We start from the raw sequence: 23,972 nt of genomic DNA on the forward strand, positions 1-23,972 counted from the left end.
ACAGAAAATATTTTTCTCTGCATTATTTTATTTTCGAAGAAAGAAGGAACTTGGCCAACTATCTTAAAGATTTTGCCCCAACTGTACGTGTGTATATGTCCATTTATACATAAAATATCATTTATAAGGCTATGGACCATGAACAGTGTGTTTCCCAACTTTCTTGTGAGGTTGGTGTATGTCAGCCACAGTATGACACTATCAATGTCTAAAACACAAAAAGCAAGTTCTGTTGTGGGACAAAAATTCCGGATGCATTCAGCTACGATCTTACAGCCTTTTATGTTATGTATACTTGAACACCACCCAAAGATTTTTTTTTTCATTTGTAAAATAACTATATTGTATGACAACCTGCACTACTGTAAATCTAAGCTTTAGTATTTTCGTGGTGTTCTTATTTAGAAATATTGACCCTGCTTCACCGAAACCAAGTGCCTATTAAATCTCCGCTTTACCCCGAGGTCTACCCAAGTAACGACTATCGTCTTTGGGACATCAGAACTGAAAACGGTTCGTCCATAGAGGTAGAAGTCTTGGTGTTCAACATGGAACAAGATAAAGACTACCTTCATATCGGTGACGGGGATCTAAGATTTACCAAATTCGGAGACACTTGGAAACACTGGACAGGAAATATGGAAGTCTCGCGCCAAAATTTGACATTCCTTAGTGTACATTCCCGTCTCCAGATGATCTTCACAAGTGATGAGGCTGGAACGCGTGTAGGATTCCACATCTTATTACGACCCGTTGATACCATGACAACCGACAACAGCGTGACAAGTGGCATCCACAGTAAGAACAAACAATCATACAAAACTGCAACTTGTATTTTTCTAATGCTCTTCTTGACCATGCTCAAGACATAGGACCTACTGTACATTTCGAGGACCTGTAAAGCACCCAAATTTGAGATCAAGTTCTTATGAATTAAATTGAAACAATTTCCAGCACGCCTTGTCTTGTTTCTACTAAAAATGCGTTTGAATGCAATACACAAATAATAAATCAGTTGAAACAACTTGCAATTTCTCAATACTTTCTTTCCATTCAGACATATCTGCTGGCATTTCAACAACTCGTCAGGATTATTCCTCGCAAGGTTCGCAAGTTCATGTTTCCACTTTTGTCTGTATTAACTTTATATGCCTGTTAGCAAACACTTATGACAATGAGTGATGTATGTACTTTCACAAATATGTCCCAGTTTCCAATTTAAATGTAAATATCCAAATATGGTAAATAATTAGCAGTTACATAAAACATCGGCATAATTCAGTTAAAGTCTTGTTTTACCATCAACCAATCTTCTTAGCGACTTCATAAATATTTGCCAGTGAGCAATAAGTGAAGAACAAGCCCACCAAAGTTTTTTTGTGTGAAAATAGAGAAAAAAAAATGTGCTCTTTTCAATTACAAATTGCATATGTACAGTAATGATGATTTACAAATTGATTGCATTGACTTGAATTCTCAAATCATTCTTCATTTATTTAGACAAAACAGCAGAGATTTCAACAACTCATCAGGATACTTTCTCGCAAGGTTCGCAAGTGGACATTTCACTATTCACTGTCACGTTTAGCAAGGTCCATGATAACAGACAGCAGAGTCGAGATGTAATGTGTTTAATACGAAACATTCACAACCATTTGACCTTTAACCAGACCGTCGAATTCCCTAATGTAGTGCTTTTCCTGATGTCAGGTGGAAATATCAGTAAACATTGCAAGAGATAAAATATTACAGGTACAAATACCAAGGGCTATGTAAGGAATATAAAAAAAAAATAGGTCTTTAAAAATTTGAGTAAAAATATCAAATGTGTAGGCAAAAGTCTCTACAAATTACGAAACATTGACTTTTACCATAGATGATAAGATGAGTGAGAAGCTAGATGTGACATTTTTCAGCGGGATAGGAGTGGTAGGAGCCCTGGTAAGGAGCTGATCTGGTTATTACTATGATTATATTAATTTGACTTACTGTTTTAAAAAGATTGTTCCAAAAATGTAATCTTATGTTTGATGATTGGAAATGAATTTGTTTGGTTTATTTGGTTTGTTTTTGTTTGTTTGTTTGTTTGTTTGTTTGTTAATTTATTTATTCATTTGTTTGTTTTGGGGTGTTGTTTGTGCATGAGGCGTGAGAAAAAGCTTGGCAGGCGAGTGAGGGTGAAAAAAAAAAGATTATTGAGGCGAGACATTTGGCTGTTCTTCCCTAGTTGCATTAACACTATGGAATAGTGTTGCCTTTAGACAAGAATGAATCCATCTTTACCATTTTACCTGTGGTATCTATAATTCTGGCATTGGCATCTCTGAGATTTTTAAAACTTTACAGTTTTAGCTCAGGCATATTTACACCAAAATAAATTGTTCATGGAGGCAGATGGAATTCACTCATGAGGCCACTTAATTCGATTCTTTTCCTTTGAACATCAGACAGAAGAACTGAGCACTTTATACTAAACTTTTCTGCATTCATATTTTCATTTCGTATATCATTCTTCTCTTCAGTTTTTCAATCCTTTTACCATCTACAGTCAAAAGGGCTTTTCATCTTAATGGCAGTTTGAAGAGGTGTTGTAGGCCTAATCCTACCCATTCGGCTATACCCTTTTTTCAGTAATAGCTATTCAAGATTCTTCATCCGCTTGATTCCCCCTAAACCAGAAAAATTTCAAAATGTAATACTTCAGGAGCTGATTGGTTCTTATTTAAAGTGGATGATACTTATAATATTTATCTTATTTGCATAATATTTTCTTATAAAATAAAAACATATGTATGTATTAGTTCATGATACTCATAACATGCATTGACAGTATTCGTTCATATGTTATAATATATTCTTTGTAAGAAAAGCAAGCTTTCCACTAACACCTGATCACTGAATATAATTTACCGCCAGTTTTCAACACGACTATCAGCACCACACCAGCCCAACTCCTTATCAGGCAAGACAAGTTCTTCATTTGGTTTCTCATCGCACTTGCATCACTTCTCGCCCTCATCTTGATGTTGATACTCCTGGGATGGTTGTCCAAGAAGTACCTTAAACGTTTGATTAATCGACACTTTAACAGTGTAAGGATGCTGAGAAAAACACACTCGTATTGACTTGTAATTGTGAAGTTAAGTTGCAATTTAAACACTGATGATAAAAGCTGGGGTGGGAATGCCTCGGTAGTTTAAAATCTCGGATAGCTTTCCAAGTGTCCAGGAAATACCTCTATACCTGATCCAAAACCTAAGCCCTTATTTGATGAGGTTTCTATACACAAACACTATAAACCGAAGAATGAAACCCGTCATACTGACGATGACTTCCAGTCTTTCAGTGATAAACGATTAAAGGTCAGGATTATCTCAAATCATTTAGTTCCGGTTCATTTATTATAGGCTAAATTTGTCAGATATGCTACATGACAAGGAATGCCTGTTTTACGAATTCGAAAGGCACAAGTGCAAATTTCATTGATCGAAATGCTAAATTGAACAAACAACTTGCAATTTTGAATGACAGAATGTGCAGTGACGAGGATTTTCGCTAAATTGAATGAACTTTCTATCATACGGACTGACAAAAGTGCGGAATTGGCCGGGGAAACCTATACTAACAAGCATTGCTTTTTAGTTCGTTCATATCTCACAATCCTCTTAATGTTTTCATAAATGCATCAATATAATACCACTTACTCATGTCCTATCAACAGTTGTGATTGATTGTCGTTTTATGATAATCTACATACTCGTGACCAAGCGTTCCTAAACTGCAGGCTTTTGATACCCAGGGGCAAGGGGGCAAAAATAACTTTCATGCGCAGGTCTATTAACAACGTTGTATTGCACTCTATGTCTTTCTCTGTTTTTTTTTTTGTTTTTGTTTTTTGTTTTTTTTTTTTCCCTTTTCAGAAATATTATGTTTTGATTCGTAACTCCACTGAACATTCCCAGAGCATGGGGGATCCGGACAATGTCTACGAAGAAATACCCGATGACCTTATCAAGCCACGATTGAAAATCAACAACTCTCGTGATACCCACAACGCTGTAAACGGAGCAGACCTTCCATTAGCTGAAATAAGCAGACCAAGCACCGCAAAAGTACAGGTACATCGTACTGGGATTTCAGCATCTCACCGATTTCTTGACGATCCGTTGGCAACATCATCCATCTGTGCTAAGACATTTGACGTCAATAGAAAGGAAGGCTTTAATGATGATATGGAACCTACCGTGGAAAAAACGGAATTATCAGTACGTGCTAGTACGGAGGCGGAGATGGCAATGGGAATGCCAGACCATCAATCAAATACAGATGATAGTTTGTCCTCGAGAGCAGCATCACACATAACCGGAGGGCCATACCCCAAAAAGTCGCTTACTTAACGAGTGAGTTGCACTCTCTCTACAAACTAAGTAGACCATGCTTATTTTCAAGTTTTTATTGTAACAAACCACATTCCACTGGTCTACCTCAAAAAATTTGTTGCGAAAGCCTCCAAATCCAAGATGGCGTCCAAGATGGCCGCCATATTTACTGAATTTGTTATTTGAAAGATAGAATTTGATTGAAACATCAGACTTCAACAAATTTGATGTCATATGAAAGAGAATAAAATTTTCTACAAGTTGATACCATTTTTGTGGGTTATTGTGATAACTGGATTGAGATTTTAAGGAAAAAACACTCATTTTTTTGATATTTTTCTGAAAAAAGGAAAATCATGAAAATGCTTGATTCAGCATAAATCACAGACAAACTGAAGGATTATCTTGAAACGTTTCAAGAATTTTGTTTGACATATAATTAATATTTGGAGAAAATTAGGGGTTAGTACCATTTTCGGTTCAGGAGTTATAATGTCTCAAACTTGAAAACTCACTATGTAAAAATGGCCACTTTAGTTGTGACAAGACCATGTTGGTCGTAAAAAAAGCTTGCGCGCGCCAAGACTACTACACGCACCACTGGCACTGGCGCTTGTAGCAGTGCCAGTGGTGCGTGTAGTAGTCTTGGCAAACGCAGACTTTTTCTTTGACAAACAAGGGTTTGTGCCTGAAACTAACTTTTCATACCAAGTGGTAGCTCAGGTGACGCTGATTGCTATCATTTCAAAGTAGATTGTTCTGAAGCAGATGAGATGAAGCAAAAAATATCTTTCAAATAGAGGTTGAAGCTCGAAACACTAACCTTGCTATAGAAAGTTTAAAACAAAATTTGGATCAATCACTCAAAGAATTCAAATTGCAGGCCATCAAAGCTGACATAGTGTATTGCGCCTAAAGTAAATGTATCATTTCGATTTTGATACAATTTTGTCTGTTTTGCTGTCTATTTATACGGTTTTTTATATATTCTGAACATTTTAATGGTATTTCAAACCATCTTATAGGTTTTTATGGAGACATTTTTCAGAATGCACCATGAATATTTCTCTAAAAAGTAAAAAATAAATAAAATTAAGAATGTTTTATGAAAACCATGCAGAAATTAACATCTTGTTTCCCATAATATAATCAATATTTGGAGAAAATTAGGGGTCAGTATTGTATTTGGTTCAGGCGTTATAATGTCTAAAACTTGAAATTCAATTTAACATAATATATATTTGCACGCATCTGTTCCCGAAGACGTCACAGAGGGTCAAATCCAAGATCGTCCTTACTTTTCGAGTTCCACTCTCTCTATAAACAAGACCATACATAATAATAAGTATACTAAGCAATGTTCCGTAAGTACACCTCGGTAGATTTGTTGCAAAAACCTCCAAAGTACAGATGCGGTCCAATAGGGCCGCCATTTTTATTGAATTTAACATTTCAAACATAAAATTTGATAGAGACATTGGATTGCAAACAAATTTGATGTCATATGAAGGAGAGCAAAACTTCCTAAAAGTTGATACCACTTTAGCTGTGTATTGTGATAAATTGGGGGGGGGGGGGGGTGTTGTTTGCTTCTCTTTTTTTTGGGGGGGGGGAGGGAATACATATTTTTAAACTGTTTTGAAAAAAGGAAGAAATGTAAAAATGCATGATTTTATATTTATCAAAGAAGAACTGAAGAATTGTTTTGAAACCTGCGATTGAGATTGAGATTTACTGAGATTGAGACATAATTCATATTTCTGGAATTATAGGCAATATCATACACTGTTGACAAGTTAACATCTAAAACTTGAAAAATTATATGTATGCATTATAAATTTTGCATACAATGTGTTTACATGGTCACATGTAATATTGTTATGGTCTAGTGACTTGCAAGTACCTGCAAACTAACTTTTCATGCCAAGTGGTAGATGACGCTGGTCGCTATTACTGTAGCATTTCATCATACATAGTAGATTGTTCTGAGGCAGATAAGATTGAACAGAAAGTATTTTCCAAAAAGAGATAGGAGCTCAGAATTTGGCACAAATTTTGCCAATGTTTAATATTTAGCGATAAAAATAGTATCCACACAAAATTCAAGATGGCGGTAATTAATCGAGGTTGTCGTTCAAGGCATTATTTACCATTAGTGCACGTAAAAACAAAAACCCAGCTTTACTTAATTCCTCAAACTAGTTCTAAACTGTGAGTTAGGGATAGAACAACTAATGCACAAACTTAAATCAGTATAATCAGTGCTAAACATTGTTAGATATACTAAATAGATCTGATAAGAATGTCTTTTTATATACTAGATTGTTAAGTTATCATGGTTATGGTTTCTTGAAAAGAAATGGTGTTATCTCCGTATGTTTTAGGCTTTATTATAATTTTTTTTTACATGGTACAATGTTTTGTGATACAACTAACCTGCACATATAAATCGAATGTGATATCTCTCCCAATGGTAAACAATACCTTTAGTGTGTTGCGTGAAAGTTAAATCTCAACTTATAACTTATAATTTGATATATTTTGTTCAATCTTCTTATATTGCTGTCTATTACATGTTTCTATACATCCGAACGATATTGTACTAGTGTAAACCATATTGAGGGTCTTTTGGGGGGGGGGGGGTGGAGCTCATTCCAGTGTTTGGATAAGGCCCAATCTTTGATAAAAACAGAAATGCTTCTGTATCCAAGATATGCTTTTTTACTTGTCTGTTACTCTGCTGTTGTAGAAACGTGAATGATGATGGTATAATATGTGTAATAATGTCTGATCCGCAGATGTCCTTGAAAGCCCTCCTGATCCGAACCCCCCCCCCCCAAAAAAAAAAAAAAAAAATCCGACATGGCGGCGATTTCTCAACTTTGCTCTTAAATGTGTTGTGCGAAATTACTTTTTCAGTATATTGTTCGAATAAAATTGTCCAAATTGATTATTCGTGCTGTATATTCACATTTACAAATAAGCATGCTGAAACTATATTTACTGTTATCAGATTTTTCTTACATTGTTTTTAGGCTGATTACTTGTGGGTTATAGTGTCACAATTGATCTGAACTTATGCCATTGGTAGATGCTTTCCCATAATATAGATATCAGGATCTCTCGAGAGTGAAAATGTTCATTTTCATTCATTTTAGAGTGACCTCGGGGATCACTCAAAGTGTGACGAGTGATCCCTAAGGCAAGGCTCGACACTAACTGTGGTCCGGTGGCCCAGGGCCACCAAAAACCCACGTCGGGCCACCAAAATGTCAGAAACGAAGAATTTGGTGGCCTGATCGGGCCACCGAAAAAGGTCGGATATTTGCCTTTGGGCCACCAAAAATAAAAGTTAGGGTGGGGCCCTGCCTAAGGTCACTCTAAAATGAGTGAAAATGTTCATTTTCACTCTAAAGTCACTCCAATTTCACTCTAAATTCACCGTTTTCTGTTATTCACTCCTCACATCAAAAGTAAAAACTTCCACTCGATTTGTTTTAAAAATGTGTCCATAAAAAACCTAAGACGGTTTAAGATAGCGCAACAGACAAAATTGTATCAAAATTGAAATAATACATTTAATTTGGCGCAATGCACTATGTCAACTTTGATGGCTGTCATCTTGATTTTTTTTTTGAGCGGATGATCTAAATTCTGTCTTAAACTATTTATAACAAGATTGGTGCCAAGTTTCAAGCTACTACCTCTATTAGACACTCTTTTTTTTGGCTTCATCTCATCTGCTTCAGAACAATCTACTTTGAAATAATAGCGATCAGTATCACCTGAGCTACCACTTGGTATGAAAATTTAGTTTGCAGGTACAAACCCTTGTTTGTCAAAGAAAAAGTCTGCATTTGCCAAGACTACTACACGCACCACTGGCACTGCTACAATCGCCAATGCAAGTGGTGCGTGTAGTAGTCTTGGCGCGCGCAAGCTTTTTTATGACCAACAAGATCTTGGTCACAACTAAAGTGGCCATTTTTACGTAGTGAGTTTTCAAGTTTGAGACATTATAACTCCTGAACCGAAAATGGTACTGACCCCTAATTTTCGCCAAATATTAATTATATGTCAAACAAAATTCTTGAAACGTGTCAAGATAATTCTTCAGTCTTTCTCTGATTTATGCTGAATAGAGCATTTTCATGATTTTCCTTTTTTCAGAAAAATATCAAAAAATGAGTGTTTTTTTCTTAAAATCTCAATCCAGTTATCACAATAACCCACAAAAACGGTATCAACTTTTAGAAAATTTTATTCTCTTTCATATTACATCACATTTGCTGAAATCTGATGTTTCTATCGAATTCTATCATTTAAATAACAAATTCAGTAAATATGGCGGCCATCTTGGACGCCATCTTGGATTTGGAGGCTTTCGCAACAAATTTTTTGAGGTAGACCAGTGGAATGTTGTTTGTTACAATAAAAACTTGAAAATAAACATGGTCTACTTAGTTTGTAGAGAGAGTGCAACTCGACCTCTGTTTTTAGCTTTTGGCCCCCCGGTTAACATGCCAATGCGTTCCACAGTCGAAGAGGATACAAAACTCAAAGACTGGAAGGAAGTAGAATCGGACGGAATTAGTCTAACGCTGTCTAGAATTTATTTCGAGCGTACGACATCTGCAGATGATGTATTCGGCTCAACTTCCTGCGGAGCTGCAGAGAAAAGGGAAGACAGCCTTGATGAGATGGAGAGCAGTTCAATCTGGAGCGTAAGCAATTGCTCCTCGGAAGAAGAGGAACATTTTGATTTCAAGCACACCAAAATCTATGACGTACCATAATCAAGATTTGAGAAACAAGGAGGGAGCCTAGACAGGTCCGAGTCTCCTATTCCTGCAAAGACACGTAACCCAATCAGTACACCGACTGAATCTCCAAAGACAGTAAAGACATTACCGCCGTCATTTGAGAGTCAACGTGACAGATACGTCAATGTGCGTAATTGTGTATCTGCAATTACTGGTGACATAAGAAGTGATAAATTCAAGGCGGGAAGTATATCTGATTCTTCTTTAAATGTGAACAATTCAAATTCTACGGAGTCAGGAGGGGTATTGCTAGACGAGTTTGGATATTTGATTATTGAGGACAAAGTCAGTAAAACATTAACGGCAGAAAGTCAATCATTGGCCAATTGTAAAAACTTAAGAAAATCGCCTTCCGGAGACTATCCAGAAAGAGCACTCAACGATGAAGAAGTTGATGTCAACATTGACGAGTTTGGTTACGTGATTCTTGAAAAATGACTGAAGAATATCAGCACATCACAATCCTGATGGTCCGTAACACAACTATTCATCAAAGTGCAGAACCGTAGCATGTTCAGGTTGCTGTACTGGAAAACTCAAACCAAACAAACATCGTGATAAAGGCTTCATCAAACTAGGACCTAGAACCACAAAGTTGTTTTAGAAATGGATGTATGCATGAATCACCACCAAATGCATTATACCCTATAAGCTTCATAGTTATATAATCATATGACTCATGTAAAATCAAGTAGTGTCTCATACTTGAAAGCATATTGTTAACCACCAGTTTTCCAGATGACTATCGGCACCACACCAGCCCAACTCCTTATCAGACAAGACAAATTCTTCACTTGGTTTTTCATCGGGCTTTCATCACTCCTTGCCCTCATCTTGCTGATGATACTCCTGAGATGGTTGTACAAGAAGTACCTTAAACGGTGGATTAATCGACACATTTACAGTGTAAGGATGCTGAAATATACACACGCGTGATTGTAAAGTTAAGTTGCAATTAACACATTCATGATAAAAGCTGAAGAGGATAGGCCTCTGGAATTTAAGATCGCTTTAATTTAAGGTAGCTTTCCAATTTTCCAAGAAATACACTCCTCACCTCATCCAAATGCCAACCACTTATTCTATGTAGTTTCTTTACACAAACACTATACTAAAGCGAAGAATGAAACCCGTCATACTGATGATGATGACTTCCAGTCGTTCAGTGATAAACGATAAAGGTCAAAATTATCTCAAATCATTTAGTTCTGGTTCATTTGTTAATCTATTCTAGGCTAAATCTTTCAGATATGCTACATGACAAAGAAACCGAATTATACCTGTACTTGTTCACCTCTTTAAGTCTAATCGATGACAATATGTTTGTGCAAAATTTCCATAAATTATCTCCTATATGTTTATTTTCAACCATGTTTAGAAGACCAACGAATTTCATGCTTATTCTGTCCGACGAGATTGTTTGTTAGTTAGGTGTTGTTTTTTTTTTTACATGGGAAATGACCTTTCTGGTAACATCACTATTATTCATTCCTCCCCTATGTTCAAAAGCAGATTAAAATCTTGAATGATGAAAAGGTAGTAGGCCTACAACAGTGTAACCACTTTATCCGCTAGGGTGCTTGTATACTGAGACTTTTTGTCCATCCTTGGCAAATTGGGATTCAGTTCAGCATTTCTAGTCTTTTTGCTCAACCCTGCAGTTAACGAGGTGTTCATTAAAGTAACGTATAAACATGGTACTTTACTTTATTTCCATTTTCCTTTTCTTGCTTATAAACATATTAGCAAGCAAAGACAGAATGTCTCAATCATCACGGCTTTCTTCTATCTTATTCTATGAACGTATTCAACTGAAGGAACGGACTAGTACTAACAAGCATTGCTTTTTAGTTGGTTCATATCTCACAATCCTCTTAGTGTTTTCATATCACCTCATTAAATGCATCAATATAATACCCCTTACTCATGCTTTATCAACAGGTGTGGCTCATTGTCGTATGATAATCTACATACTCGTGATACAAAATCCCTAAACTCCAGGCTTTTGAAACCCATGAGCAAGGGACAATAATATTTTCTTGTAGGCCTACCAAAAACAATATATTGCACTCTCTTTCTTTCTCTTTTTTTTCCTTTGCAGAAATATATTGTTGAGACTCCTAATTCCGCTGAACACTCCCAGCAATTTACCCAGAGCCTGGGGGATCCCGACAATGTCTACGAAGAAATACCCGATGACCTCACCAAGCCACGAATGAAAATCAGCGACTCTCCCAACAACACTGTAAACGGAGCAGATCTTCCATTAGCTGAAATGAGCAGACAAAGCACCACAAAAGTACAGGTACATCCTACTGGGATTTCAGCATCTCACCAATTTCTTGACGTTCCGTTGGCAACATCATCCATCTGTGCTAGGACATTAGAAGTCAATAGACAGGAGGGCTGTAATGATGATATGGAACCTACCGTGGTAAAAACTGAATTATCAGTACGTACTAGTATGGAGGCGGAGATGGTAATGGGAATGCCAGACCGTCAATCAAACACAGATGAAAGTTTTTCCCCTAGAGCAGCATCACAAATGTCAATGCGTTCCACAGTCGAAGAGGATACAAAACTCAAAGGCTGGAAGGAAGTAGAATCGGACGGAATGAGTCTAACGCTGTCTAGAATTTATTTTGAGCGTACAACATCTGCAGATGATGTCTTTGGCTCAACTTCCTGCGCAGCTGCAGAGAAAAGGGAAGACAGCCTTGATGAGATGGAGAGCAATTCACTCTGGAACGTAAGCAATTATTCCTCGGAAGAAGAGGAACATTTTGACCTCAAGCACACCAAAATTTATGACGTACCACCATCAAGATTTGAGAAACAAGGAGGTAGCCTAGACAGGACCGAGTCCCCTATTCCTGCAAACACACGTAACCCAATCGGTTTACCGACTGAATCTCTAAAGACAGTAAAGACATTACCGCCGACATTTGGGAGTCAACGTGACAGATGCGTCAATGTGCGCAATTGTGTATCTGCAATTAGTAGTGACATAGGATGTGATAAATTCAATTCTTTAAATGTGAACAATTCAAATTCTACGGAGTCAGGAAGAGTATTGCTAGATGAATTTGGATATTTGATTATCGAGGACAAAGACAATAAAACATTGAATGCAGAAAGTCAATCTTCAGCCATTTGTAAGAATTCACGACAATCGCCGTCCGGAGGCTATTCAGAAAGAGCACTCAACGATGAAGAAGTTGATGTCAACATTGACGAGTTTGGTTACGTGATTCTTGAAAAATGACTGGAGAATATCAGCACATCACAATCCTGATTGTCCGTAATACAACTATTCATTAAAGTGCATAACCGTAGCATGTTCAGGTTGCTGTACTGGAAAACTCGAACCAAACAAACATCGTGATAAAGGCTTCATCAAACTTGGACCTAGAACCACAAAGTTGTTGTTGTTGTCGTTGTTTTTTTTTTACTGATCAGAGGTGATAGAGCAACAACGTATGCTAATTAGATGTAATGATGATCTCATAATCTCTCATGACCTACACACAAATCTCCACTGATATTCTTCCTGAAAACCCCGTAATGGATTTTCACCAAACTTGGCAGGTAGCATCCTTAGCATGCCTAGGGGAATTGGATTTTGAATTTGTTCAAAAACACTATAAAAGTCTCATGAGAGACTCTTTGCTCGTAAGACACATTTATGAGAGACTTCAATAGCTTTGGAAGTCTCAAATGGCTGCATAATAGTGAGCGACTTTGGCCATTCTGAGATTTGTGTGAAGACTTTTATGTGATGACTTCACGAAACAGACCTCAAGAGGTGTCAATTTCTCTAGAACAAGAAGTGATAGAGCTAAGTTAGTGCTATGAGTAAGTACATTATAGTGACTGTAGTTTCAAAGATGTTCCTGACGGCATCGGGGGCCCTGGGATGTAGAGGAAGCGATTGGAGCCCAAATTACAAATTTTGATAATTCATCTTGAAAATTTCACCACACTTGGTAGGTATTATTGCTCGGGTATTGAAATACTTGTACGGATGAGAACCATCCCCATCTTGGGGTCACCGGGGGCACAAATTGAGGATACGTTAAAATAATCTTCTCTAAAACCAGAAATGCCCGAACAAATAGTGTACATAGTGTACTTCCATATGACCACCAGACATACCATTAACAAATGCATTGATGCCGTATTCAACATGTTCTCTTGTTAGGCTTATCTCACCTATATCTTACCTTAATACATTGCAGTATTTACGCTCTGCTATGAACTTTGGAAAAAGAAATGATCATAATTATGGATTGCCTGAAACAAGTGTCCTCAAACTAAATCATAGCTGATTGCTTAATTGGAAATAATGATATCAAGTTTGCAGTCAATATTATTGGCTTCCTTGTTTGTTTCCTTGTTTGTGATTATTTATAGTGTCATTTGACATTCAGGTGTCATTCTTAATAAGGTGAAGATAATAAAATGGTAAGACTTGTAGACAAGCTTTACATGTCAATACATGTAGATTACAATGTATTGAAGGTTTGTAGCCGGCACTGACCTAACATTAACAGTTTGAAAGTCACTCTCAGGAATTTTAATAAAACTAAATATACCTGTCACTTGATATCTTCATCGTTAATTCTCAAATCTTGTAATTATTTTACAATGCTCTATGTCAATTTGTTCCTTGCTGCACTTTGTGTAAATAAGGCTAAAAAGTGTAAATTCTTCTGCAGTCGGTACGGTTAGAATGGCGAATTTAGATGTTGATCTAGATTTGTGTCTCCCAAACTTCTTCATTTCCTAAATAGGAAAATTGGTCAGCTTCTCGTTAGGTCCGATCAAAATGTAATTGATCTCCTCGACTCTGTCGTTTTTAAGGTGAGAATGCAGAAAACCTGGCAGTGAACTTCAACAAGGTTATTTCTTTAACTTCCTTGGTGGTGTAGCATTACAAAAGAAAACGAACAGAGTAAAATCAACACTGAGATTCACTGCTTTACTACGTTTGAATGCTTTTATTCACACATTTCTGTAGAACGCTTATAACAGTATACATTTTTTCAAGAGATATCACGATAATCAATTACGATTACCTTGATCAGTCGTCGTGACTGAGAAACTGAAAAATCAATTGTGATTAATGAAAGTCAAATCAAGTTTTACCGTATTCGACACTAGATTTTTCAAACATGACAACAATTTTTTTTGTATACACCAATATTTTTTTTCTCAAATCAATTAAAGTGTTTCAGTTTAATTGGTTGTATGTGTGTATGTGTGTCTGTCTGTTTGTGAAGGAGTGCTTGTGTTGATATAACCCTCTCCAAATTATAACGTGTTTTATTGAACAAGCCAAATCGAAATGTGGTCACTCCATAATTATTGAACGGTAAATTTCATGAGTTTCCAAATTAAGTGCATTATAATTTTGTGAAAGAATTCACCATCGTCAACCACGGGTAAATTTACCTTTGATTTTTGTCAAACTCGCTGTTTCCGAGTTTTTATGAATTTTCCCGATTTATGGTAGTGTCTTTGGTAGTAATGGAGTAATATTGGCTTAGGTGGGTACGTTCCAGTTTATATATAGTAGGCCTACAAGACTTTCTGAGAAAAAAAGAAATATTGTAGAAACCTATCAGATATGCCCAGAATCACTGATGCGCTGCCACTGAATTTGATTTTATTTTATTTACTCCTAAAATGCATACACCTGTACATACAACATAAACAAGTAGGCCTACATACGGTAAATAGTGTGTTTTTATACATGGACTATGTCACGTACATGTGTACGTTTTGTGCGGATGGTCACTCAATGCTTCATTGGAATGCCCAGTATCTTACACGTATATGTAAACAAACATTATAGCAAAAAAATGGAAGGAAAAGTATTTCGCACGTTCAGTATCTTAGTAATGCATGTTAGAAGGAGAGAGAAAGGAAGAAAAATGTAGGGGGAAAAAGACTAGAAAGGGATACCCTACATCATGCTAGTTAAATAAGGTATACAAATTGGATAGTTTCATTCTGGCAACATGGAAAGACTCCTAAGTACGCCTACGATATGAACGCTTTATACCATGATACATTGCTTAATTTCTAAGGGCTATAGCATATATATATATATATCATATGTATACATATAATCATATATATATATATATATATATATATATATATATATATCTCATATGTATACATATAATCATATATCTATATATATATATATATATCTCATATGTATACATATAATCATATATATATATATATATTCATATATATATATATATATATATATATATATATACATGCTAAGCTGCAGCCAAGGGTGTGCTGAATGTGAGAAACTGTAAGTGGATCTCGAACGTCGTTACGCTCCATGGATTCTTTACTAAATGAATCTGTACAAAGTGGAATAATTACAGCTATCACAGTCACTGTGAAGCACTGCAGTGACTACATGTATTTACTTATATATATATATATATATATATATATATATATATGCTAAGCTGCAGCCAAGGGTGTGCTGAATGTGAGAAACTGTAAGTGGATCTCGAACGTCGTTACGCTCCATGGATTCTTTACTAAATGAATCTGTACAAAGTGGTATAATTACAGCTATCACACTCACTGTGAAGCACTGCAGTGACTACATGTATTTACTTTTAAGGCCTCGAAGTTGTCAAATGATCGACTTTGATCTATAGTCAAACAGTAGCACAAAATAGTTTGGAAAGTTACAAGTGAATAAGATGACATACCCCCCAAGAAGCAATTCGCTTTATCTCTTCACAGTAAAGTATATACCTTCACGTATTCGATTTTATCATGCAAAGAATATCATTGGTAATCAAAGCTTGGCTAGGTCAATGATTAAAAACAATTCATAGTGAATGAAATCGTTCTACATAAAAAGAAGGAAGATATTTTAGCACTAATTTGAGACGAAGGATAACAAGATATCTGTTAGGTATGCATGAAAGTTAACGCTTCCCTGTTTGTTTTTGTTTTGATTGCTTTGGGGTTTTTTTTCCTTGTAAACGCATATATGCAGCTGAAAAATTGTAATGAAAATGAATGTAAAAATGGCTTGCATTATTGGCAGCATGAAAGTGAGAGCAAAACTGCTGTGACGAGTATTTGTATACAGCTGCCGCAACAAAAAGAAGTTTTCTTGTCATGACAACGATCGCTAAGTAGGATTACTCTATTCACCGACCTGCGGCACAGAACATCCATATATGACACAGAGCACTATATACCCTCGCATTAACAGTACTATATCTTGACCGCGATTTTTAATATTAAATTTCAGAGACACTGGCTTGTGTGGGTGCATTATCCCCCTTTTCCATGGCAACATGGGATTCAACGTATCGCGTGTTGTATATCGAATAATGGATCTGCTAATCATGTTGGCCACTGTACTGCTTGTAGACGTGACGTATCCGTCATTCTACGTAGAATCAGGTAAGATCCTAATATCTGCTCGCATCGGTGGTTTATTCATGTGCTTTTTAACGTCAGGTATTGGTTATTAACTTCACTTAACTGAACATTGACTCTCTGCTATATCAGGGGAATGGTTTTAAGAATTGTGACTCTTATATGATACGGTTCACAATAATCAATCTCTTCATGTCCAAATTCAAAAGAGATGTTTAAATGGTTTAGGAGATGTTGTCTTCTGATTTTACATAGGACGGGAAAACAATTTGAGCTTTGTGAGCTCTATCAATTGACATCTTTATTTCACACTAATTCTGTCTTATAAGGAATCTTGGAAATGTATACTTTTTTTTTTCTTACCCGGATCATTCCTTTAAGGAAGTGCAAATGTTTTTTTTCAGATTTTTTTTTCTTTAAGACAACTCGTCAATACAAGTTATGGTCAACTTGCGTGTATATTGTGCAATGCTATCGCCGTGTACTGATACAGTTTGCTTTATATTCCGAATATTTGCTATTACGAACCCCCTTTTTAATTCTTTGATTAAGGGACATTTAGGTATGCTGAATAGTGTTTCCGAATAACGAATCTGCTGAATAAGAAACTACATTTTATTGTCGGATTAATAAAAGTACATCAACTGTGCTGATTGAGCACGCTTAATACAGCAGTACAGTAACAAGCGTTTACCTCAATATCTCAAAGCCTTTCAACAATATTGGTCATAAACTTCCACCCTCTCAATCATTTTAATCAAATCGGCATGGAATCCCATGGTATAACTATAGATAAGTTTTACAATTCTATAGCAGACAGAACAACACAACAACAACAACAACAAAAACAAAACAAACCTGAGGGCATTTCATCTGAAAAAAAAAATGTTAAGCTATTGAAATCCTTTCATCTGATTGGCTGAGACAAAAGGCATGGAAGGTCCCCAGGTCACCATCTACAAGGATTATGCTTCTCAGTGGAAATTGTTTCGTTGTGTAGTACCACATTCTCCCCTGTTAGTATTCATTGTATATTGGTTTATAATAAGGTCTTTCATGACATATCGCTGATCCACTCTTTCAATTTTGCTTTGCAGTAAATTTGATGTTCTCCACCTCCCCGCCCCACCACCACTTCCTCAGGGGAAGAGCTTATAGGAACCACATTAGCGTTCCCTAAATCTCTGTTAAAGAAACACTATTTGAATAACGAAAAAGTCCGGACTGAAAATTGTCAAGAAAAGAAAGGGTATTTGATTTTCATCCGAATATTTCTGAGCAGTATCATTCAGAGCGTATACTATTATGTTCCTTTCACATCACTCTTCGCTGTATTCAAGTACGTATACTATTTATTATAGGTATTGTACTATCAACGCCAAGAATATAGACCTATAGCTCATACAAATTTTTATGTTCTCTCGAAATTAGATGTGAAAATCCATATTTCATTCGATGAAAATACTGTCACTGTCTTAACACAAACTTCTAGACAATTTTCCTCATACATGTGTCATAATTCATTTTTTTTAATGAGGATTGTCATAAATGAATAAATGCGATTTTATACAGATAATGTTGGACAGAAAGATGTAGGCCTATTAATAGTTCACCTCCAGTGTATCGAACGACCCTGGAGAAGAGAACAATTATTTTTACAGGGTATAGATATTGAAATAATCTCCCTTCAGGATTATCCGTTGCACATCCTTACCTACAATATAGGACAGATGTTTTCAAAAAATGCTTAAGGAGATTTCTCCTTACAAACCACTTGACATAACCTGTTTCCTGCGCATTCCCCCCTCCTTATTTCGCTACTCTGTTTCTGTACATTTGTGTTATTGCACAGAGACCACAAAAATTTCAGGGTTAAAATCTCTCCTGATGATTAGGATGGCATTTCCATTTTGAATTTTACATATAAATATATCACAATGCATAATCGAAGGTAAGAGTCTGTACAACCATTAAAATTATGTGTTAGTCTAGAATTGGTTTCATGATTTAGAAGATTTGCTCTTGATTTTGTTTCATGAAACTGGACATTTGAGTGTCTGATTCATTTCTCTTTGTAGTGCAGGTTTTATCGGAAAATTTTGCTGAATTTCTATACCTGAAATACCAGTCTTTCGTGCTTCATTTTGCAGCATATACAGTTCTCTCACTCGAGTCACCTTTCTACATTTCATCTGAGAACACTGCTCTGTGGGAGGAAGCGATGTTGGGTGATTTTTCCCCTGTCTGGAGGTTTACAACAAGTGCCAGCTACAGGATAAAACTAACCTTCCAAAATTTCACGTTTCCAAATGACCATAGGATGAACATAGGTGATGGCTTTTTCCCAAGCAGAGACAGCACAATAGTTAGCTTCAGCGGCACCAATGTTGAAAACTTACCAAGTGACGTGACATCGCTGTCTAACCATGCCTGGCTGCAAGTAACGTTTGGATACGCGCTTATAAGGGACAAACTGACCACCCTGCTGAGTGGGCTTACACTGAGTATGACTGTTGTGGCCGTAAAGCATCAAGGTATGTAAATGCTAAACAGCCATTTTTTTTCTGTTATAGTTGAAAGGATTTATCTGTACGTGATTTTATTTTTGAAGAAAATTAGGTACTGGGCCAGTATTTAAAGAATTTTTCAAAGCAGGATTTTGGAGGCAGCTGTACCTGTGCCATGTCCTCACTGAAAAAAGAACACATCTAGGGCCTATAGGTATTCGACATCAGTCGCGCAGTTATCAAACTAGCAAAGCTGTGGACAATGTACATGCACTATGAGTGTCTTGTGGAGTTGGTGTATGCTATGTAAGTTATGGCTTTACTCACGAATGTCTTTTTGATGCTACACAGTGTGATAATGCCATATTACACATCTCTGGGTGTATCCCACTTGAAATAGCATCTTCCTGTTTACAGGAGAATCACCTCTTCCCTACGTGAAAATGCAGAATTTGACAATCATTATAGCTTATCATTATGTTATGCACAATTGCAAACGCTCAAAGTAACTGGCATCAGTAATATTATTTTGAATAAAAAAAATACTCATCCCCTCGGGTTTCATTCTTTTTTTACTGACATAGGTTAAGGGAAATACAATTCCCCGTTCTTTCTCAAAGATGGAAGGCGATTACTCTTTCATTATGTTAGAAAAATGAAAATTTGTTGAATTTTCTTTATATTTTGATTGTATCGTTGTATAAACATGACGCCAAAAAGCTTTTTAGCGTTCTCATCAAGCGATGGCAGCATCAACACTTTAAACACTTCAAACAACTCTGGAAGTTGAAAGCATTCATAAAGGCCGTGTCACACCTTTCCGGGCAAGCCTTGCGTGCAACATGCGAAGAACAATTTTAAGGCCGTGTCACACCTTTCCGGGCAAGCCTTGCGTGCGACTTGCAAAGAGCATTTTTGACTACCCGGAGGTCCCCGTAGATGATCCGCACGTGACAGTACCTATCTCAACCGTAGTCGCCCGGAGGTGCGCACGCATGTATTTTTACCCGCGACCGTGTTTAGGCCCTGTCACACCTTTCCGGGCAAGCTACTTGGGCTTGTTATGTGTAGGGATTTTCTAGCATACCGGACATTCCTGAGGGCGGAAAAGGATTTGTGCGCGTTATACTTGCGAGTATACTGTGTGACCTTTGTACCAGTCGCGTGGGGGCTGACAACTCAGTGAAGGAATTCCTCTAATGGAATGGCTGAAATCTCACAGAATTTCATTATCTTGGCTGCATACGGGACTGCGAAGTACCTGCGTGGGAATTGCCTGGGAAGTACTGCCGCTAAGGGTCTCCTACTGGCGTTCTGCGTGGACCTCTACGGACATTCCCGCGACTTACCTGGAAAAAGTTTTGGTCATGCTCAAAACTTGGCTGCGGTTAAATCGGACTTGCGTGAGCACCTCCGGGCAACTACGCGCTAGATACTGTCAGGTACGGACCAACTGCGGAGAGCTCAGGGGAGTAAATTTGTTTCCCCGCAAGTCAAGCCGCAGAAGTTCCCCCGTACGGTATGACAAGGCATGAATGAAAATTGCAAACATTCTTGTTCGCCCGCTGAAAATCTTCTACGTGCTGGAAACTACCTCCTCGCCACAAGCCCGCGTAGCTTGCCCGGAATGGTGTAACACGGCCTTAGAGGCCGTGTCACACCTTTCCGGGCAAGCCTTGCGTGCAACATGCGAAGAACAATTGTAACTACCCGGAGGACCCCGCATATGACCCGCACATAACAGTACCTACCACGTATCTTACCCGTAGTCGCCCGGAGGTGTAAACGCAAATCTTTTTACCCGCAACAATGATTAGGCCCTGTCACACCTTTCCCGGCAAGGGGTTAATACGCAGGCTTGTTGCGTGTAGGGATTTTCCAGCATACCGGATAAATATTGAGGGCGGACAAGGATTTGGGCGAGTCAGTGCATGTGTCTTACTTCCTGGACGCGTTCTACTTTTAAATTCTATACTTGCGGGTATACTGTATGACCTGCGTGCCAGGCGCGTGGGGGCTGACAACTCAGTGAAGGAATTTCTCTGAAGGAAAGGCAAAAGTCCCACAGAATGTCATTATCTTGGGTGCATATTGGGACTGCGAAGTACATGCATGGGAGTTGCCTGCGAGGTGCTGCCGCTAGGGCCTCCTACTAGCCTTCTGCGTGGACCTCTCCGGGCATCACCGCGACTCACCCGGAAAAAAGTTTTGGTCGTGCTCAAAACTTGGATGCGGTTGAATCGCACTTGCTTGCGCACCTCCGGGCAACTACAGGCGAGATACGCGCAAAGTACTGTCAGGTGCGGACCAACTGCGAAGAGCTCCGGGTAGCAAATTTGTTTTCCCCGCAAGTCAAGCCGCAAAACCACCCCAGATACGGTATGACAAGGCCTTGAGCATGCTCAAAACTTGTTCCAAGAGAGTCGTGTGGGTTCGCTCCCAGAGGTACACGCAGAACACCAGTAGGAGACCTTTGCCGGCAACACCTCGCAGGCAACTCCAACGCAGATACTTCGCAGTAAACGTAAGTCGCTCGTAACAGAAAACGGATCGGTTTAAAAGTTCTCACGCAGGTCACACGGAAAACACGCAAGTAGAAGGTAAGCAGCACGCGTCTAGCAGGTAAGAAACAAGTGCGAAACTCGCAAACATTCTTGTCCGCCCGCGGAAAATTCTCCTGCGTGCTGGAAATCCCTCCTCGCAAACATCTCGTGTAGCTTGCCCGAAATGGTGTGACACGGCCTTAAGGTTAGAATGTAATAAGATGATTAAATTGATTGATGTAGGCCCAGGTAATTGGTAGAGCAATTCTTATAGCTGTTTTTCATTTTTCTTGCTTTTCAGAGCATAGCTGTATATTATGTATGACTTTACTTTGTACACACATAACATATGTATTGTGATATATAACATATATAACCTATATTACACACTCCGTGAATGCTAACAGCAAGTTAAGTTGGAAAAACATTATCGTAACATTCAGCTATATTACAGCCGGCTACTGTTATCATGTAAACTGATGTTAGCTTTCCGATACTAGTATTCATACTGTTCTTGATGAACCATACAATATGTCGTCCAAGGATTTTTTTTTTTCACATGACTGTGATAGCCAGCACTGCAGTCAAATATTAGCTTTTATATTTTATTGTGATTTTCTAATCTAGAATCAATATTGCGTGACGGACTCCCAATGCCCATCAAATCTCCGCTTTACCCCGAGGTCTACCCAAATAACGGCTACCGTCTTTGGGATATCAGAACAGAAACTGGTTCATCCATAGAGGTAGAAGTCCTGATTTTCAACATGGAACGGGACAAAGATTACCTTCACGTTGGTGACGGAGAGCAAATCTTTACCACATTTGGAGACACTTGGAAATCCTGGACAGGAAACATGGAAGACTCACTCCAAAATTTGACATTCTTTAGTGTGAGTTCCCATCTCCAAAAGATCTTCACAAGTGACGAGACTGGGACTCGTGTCGGATTCAGCATTTTATTACGAGCAGTTCGTACCATAACAACACAGAGCAGCGTGACAAATGGCATCCACAGTAAGGACACAAAATAACACATCACTGCAACTTCTTGTGTGCCAGAATTTGGCCTCTGTAACAGCTGTCTTCGTGACAGCTGGGAATTTGACATTATGCTATAAATTGTTGCATTGTACCATCACTCCCAACATCTTATGACTACATGAACATTTTAGAGATATAAACGAGTTATGTTAATTGTTCCGAAAATGGCAAATAAGGTTCTTTTTTCCAAAACACACAAATTTCCTATAAGTTATTATAAAGGGTCGTTTATACGATAATGAAATCGGATTTGATAATCCGAACATTTGTGCTGCTGTATCGATGGTTCGTTAATCACCGAAAAAAACGAAAGGAAAGTGAGTACTAATGAAGTCTCGTAATTACGAACCTTATTTCGTTTTCAGTTAAGAAACTTCGGAATAACGAACATTATCATTGGATGAACGAACTTTCGGAATAATGAACATGATCATCAAGTTGAATGGAAACAATCTCATACGTGCATCGTCTTGATTTTAGTAAGAGTGTATTTTAACATACTGATAATGATTTTCATTCCATTTTCTCAATCCGTTCCTCGTCTACTCAGGCATAACTGCTGGTAGTTCAACCACTCACCAGGAAAGTCTCTTGCAAGGTTTGCACGTTGACGTTTTCATTTTTTTTTTTAAAGTTAACACGGTAGTGAAGACTTATGTATGGGGATGATTGAGAAATGTGCGCATTTTCCTCGCAATGTAGAAGTCAAGAAATCAGCATAATTTATTTTATTGTGTTGTATTGGCATCATCCAAGCTCCTTGGCGACTTTATGAATATTTGTCAGTGAACCTATACATGTAGTGAACGACAAGCTCACCTAGTTTTCGTTAAAATGACAAAACTGTGTTATACTAGTATAGCTGATAATTCTCCCTGCTGCCAGTCGTGCTCTTTTCAGTCATGTAGCAGAAAAAAAAACAATGCTGATTTACGAACTGATTGCTTGGATTTAAATTCTTCATTCAATTCCTCGTCAATTTAGGCATAACAGCTGAGATTCCACCAACTCATTGGGATACTTTCACGCAAGGTTTGCAAATGGACGTTTCCGTTTTTAATGTCCTTTTTTCTTTTCGATATGATCTATAACAACAGAATCGATATGTCCAACGTTCAGTGACGTAGACATAAAAATAATAAACCACAGCCAGGCGAGATTCCCAAAAGAGGATGCACTGTTGTTGTTTTTTTTATGTGAGGAGAAAATATCAAGTGAACACTGTGAACTGTTAGGTGA

The 23,972-nt window shown here is 37.7% G+C and overlaps 1 protein-coding gene across 1 annotated transcript; it reads left to right on the forward strand.

Moving 5' to 3' along the window:
• Positions 1-431: 431 nt before the first annotated feature.
• LOC139732043 (uncharacterized) lies at positions 432-3,819 on the forward strand. Its single transcript, XM_071642922.1, has 4 exons — positions 432-798; positions 1,058-1,105; positions 1,501-1,548; positions 2,917-3,819. Exons 1-4 carry the CDS (start codon positions 549-551, stop codon positions 3,123-3,125), a joined length of 555 nt encoding a protein of 184 aa, XP_071499023.1. The 5' UTR covers positions 432-548; the 3' UTR covers positions 3,126-3,819.
• Positions 3,820-23,972: the final 20,153 nt, after the last annotated feature.

The sequence above is a fragment of the Diadema antillarum genome, unplaced genomic scaffold (assembly GCF_040938485.1).
Source record: "Diadema antillarum isolate AM-2024a unplaced genomic scaffold, OU_Dant_1.0 seq00000398_RagTag, whole genome shotgun sequence".
In the NCBI taxonomy this organism is placed as follows: Eukaryota; Metazoa; Echinodermata; class Echinoidea; order Diadematoida; family Diadematidae; genus Diadema; species Diadema antillarum.